Source organism: Coffea eugenioides, chromosome 5 (genome assembly GCF_003713205.1).
Source record: "Coffea eugenioides isolate CCC68of chromosome 5, Ceug_1.0, whole genome shotgun sequence".
NCBI lineage: Eukaryota > Viridiplantae > Streptophyta > Magnoliopsida > Gentianales > Rubiaceae > Coffea > Coffea eugenioides.
In genome coordinates this window covers 32,901,411-32,904,790 of record NC_040039.1, presented here as the reverse complement: position 1 = coordinate 32,904,790, position 3,380 = coordinate 32,901,411, and the positions used below count along the sequence as shown (strand labels likewise).

The 3,380-nt window shown below is 33.6% G+C and overlaps 1 protein-coding gene across 1 annotated transcript; it reads left to right on the top strand.

The window, feature by feature from the left end:
- The first annotated feature begins 653 nt into the window (after positions 1-653).
- LOC113770514 (1-aminocyclopropane-1-carboxylate oxidase 1-like) lies at positions 654-2,987 on the top strand. The gene is made up of 4 exons (XM_027314987.1): positions 654-867; positions 1,053-1,279; positions 1,897-2,230; positions 2,556-2,987. Exons 1-4 carry the CDS (start codon positions 763-765, stop codon positions 2,847-2,849), a joined length of 960 nt encoding a protein of 319 aa, XP_027170788.1. The 5' UTR covers positions 654-762; the 3' UTR covers positions 2,850-2,987.
- Positions 2,988-3,380: the final 393 nt, after the last annotated feature.

The following is a 3,380-nucleotide window of genomic DNA, read 5'->3' as shown; positions in this document are numbered from 1 at the left end:
TCAATAATTGCTAAATGAATGATGGATAAGGAACGGATTGGAGGCAAAATTGATTTTCAACGGTTGAGATCAGTTTTTGTATAGGTTGCATGAGATAAATGTTAACATATTTGAAACGTAAAATTGTAAATTTTGATATATAAATTTTTTGCATGAATTATTACTTAAATGGTATGTCTATTTAAGTATGAACTAATATATTCTACATTATCAACGTATCAATTTTTTATCATTCTGAACGATTTTAAGTGATGACATATACTTTTTATTTAAATGTAAGTATATATATTATAATTACTAGTGTAAAAAATCTTGTTGTTACAAATCCATTCCAAGTATTCAAGCATTTTGTACGATAACAGCTCAGATCAAATTTGAACAAAACAATAATAATAAAAATAAAATAGGGCAGCCACACATTATCGGTCAAGATGAAAATGTCCAGCCATCAGAAGTGGGACCTTTGCACTTCAGGTAAGATGGTCCAACAAGGCAAAACGACCTAGAACAACTGGAATTTAAGTCATGTGTTGTTGGTGGGCCAAATGGAAATTTCCATCCATTTACAACCTTTCCACCACTACATGATTTTCAAGTGTTCTCTGAGTCTCCACTCCTGCCAGCTTTCTCCTATAAATTGCCACCCCAAAATCCAAATCCCACACACAACACACAAACACACAAAATACACAACAAAATCCAACTCCCACGCACAAAACACACATTTAGGAAAGAAAAATAGCCACCACAAAGGCTAGTAAGATGGAGAACTTCCCAGTAATCAACATGAAAAACCTCAATGGTGACAAGAGAGCTTCCACCATGGAGCATATAAAGGATGCTTGTGAAAACTGGGGTTTCTTTGAGGTACTACACATTCCTTTTTTTTTTATTTTCTTTCTGATATAAGGCAAACTAGTGTACCTCATTTTGTTTTTTTGATGTAACAAACTGCTGTACCTAGGATTCTCATGAGTTTGTTTTAATTTTAATGGTTGTAAGAAGTTTACATTATTAACTTTTGTTTCTTTTCTTTTGAAACTTTGATGTAGTTGGTGAACCATGGAATCCCACACGAGATGATGGACACAGTTGAAAGATTGACAAAAGGTCATTACAAGAAATGCATGGAGCAAAGGTTCAAGGAGTTGGTGGCAAGCAAGGCTTTAGAGGGTGTACAAGCTGAGATTACTAATATGGATTGGGAGAGCACATTTTTCTTGCGCCACCTTCCTGTCTCAAACATTTCACAAGTCCCTGATCTAGATGATGAATACAGGTAATAATTATAGCACATTTCCCACTTCAAGAAATATTTTGAAGCAAGTCTTATGTGGATAAGTAATCATTTTGCTGACAGAAAGAAAACTAAAAAAAATTTGAAGAAATCATCAGTATGAATTTGTCTTTATGTTACTTGTAATAATTCATAGCTTGGTTGTTAAAGGTTGTAAATTTCAGTATTTGTTAACATTTTATTTGCGTTCTTAGCACAGATTTTCTTCTCATCTTTGTATTAGTAGAGTGTTGTTGGAAAGTTATTCAAGACAAGATCTTAACAGGAACATGAAAAGCATAAATACTGTTGCGCTATAGTTAGTTCCTAGGTCCCAACACAACAGGAAGTTTTGAGCTGATTGAACACACACAGCCATACTTCTGCGTCCCTTCTCAAGAAACAGATAGATTTGGATTTCCATTCAGGTTTATCAATAAAATAGCCTTTCATCAGACACAATTATTGACAACTTCGCTTAAAATATGCTAAAATATTCCCTTGTCAACGCCTAAAAAGCAAGATATATCCATAGCTCTGTCATAGGCTATTTTTCTCTTTTTTTATTAATTCCACCTATCCAATCAAATTTTCCTCATTATTTTTTTCTTATGATGCAGGACCCTCATGAAGGAGTTTGCTGTAAGATTAGAAAAATTGGCTGAAGAACTTCTTGATTTACTATGTGAAAATCTTGGTCTTGAGAAGGGCTATTTGAAGAAAGCCTTTTATGGTTCAAAAGGTCCCAATTTTGGCACCAAGGTTAGCAACTACCCTCCATGTCCCAAGCCAGAATTGATTAAGGGACTTCGACCACACACTGATGCTGGTGGGGTTATCTTGCTTTTCCAAGATGATAAAGTAAGTGGTCTACAACTCCTCAAGGGTGATCAATGGGTTGATGTCCCTCCAATGAAGCACTCTATTGTGGTCAACCTTGGTGACCAACTCGAGGTACACTTTAATTTCTTGGGATTAAAAATTTATACTTTTATAAGTAATATGATAAAGAAACAATAGATTTCTTACTTTCATACCAACATATTACGTATAGTTACACTTGTGCCTCATAAATCAATATTACTTATGAATAGATTATTTCTCATAAAAATTACTTATAATTACGGAATATCATACTAGATTTAGAGGGGTGATTGTAATTTGTAAGCAACACTAAACATCAATATTAATTTATGCAAAAATTAACAAATCGAATTGACTGTTTATTCATTTATGCCTTTTTATTTAGGGTTCTAATTATGTTACAAATTAATCACAGGTGATTACCAATGGAAAATACAAAAGTGTGCTCCACCGAGTCATAGCTCAAACAGATGGAAATAGGATGTCACTTGCTTCATTCTACAATCCAGGCAATGATGCAGTTATTTATCCAGCACCAGCACTACTGGAAAAAGAAGCAGAAGAAAGAAAAGAAGTCTACCCAAAATTTGTTTTTGATGACTACATGAAACTGTATGCTGGACTTAAATTCCAGGCCAAAGAGCCAAGATTTGAACTCATGAAGAACGTGGAAGCCAATGTTACCATGGGTCCAATTGCAACTGCCTAGACTCATAGGAATAAAACAGTGCTAGGATGTTTTCTTCTCCCTCTTATGTTTTCTACTTATTATTATTATTATTTTTTATTGTGGGGGTTGTTGGTTATTCCTAGTCATTTGTTGCTCCAGACAGGAGCGTCCTTTCTACATCTGGGGGACCAAAATTTATTATGTATTAGGAATTCTATGACAAAGAAATAAAATAAGCTTTACATTTCTCCAAAATCATTTGTGGCTACTGTTGCAAAGCTATATGGTTGATTGACCTAATATTTGGTTTAATTGCTTTTAAAAGTCCTTAAATTTTCTCAATTATTAGACACTCAACATTTTACTTTAATTTATGAATGCCGGATCAATTTAGTCCTCAAATTTCTAACAAATCTGACAAATCAAATATCTGGTACTTCGAAAAAAAATACAATTATGTTTGGAACTATGAATTACAATTAGCAAACTTAAGAAAGAAAACTTACAAGGAGCAGCCGATATCAATATGCAAGAAAAGCTAAGTTTGTCACACATAACTACTTATTTAAT

Excerpts from the sequence above, each read along its gene's own strand:
- LOC113770514 (XM_027314987.1), top strand. The coding sequence starts at position 763 with ATGGAGAACTTCCCAGTAATCAACATGAAAAACCTCAATGGTGACAAG. Across the intron at positions 1,280-1,896 it reads GATCTAGATGATGAATACAG|GACCCTCATGAAGGAGTTTG; the intron begins GTAATAATTATA and ends CTTATGATGCAG. Across the intron at positions 2,231-2,555 it reads ACCTTGGTGACCAACTCGAG|GTGATTACCAATGGAAAATA; the intron begins GTACACTTTAAT and ends AATTAATCACAG.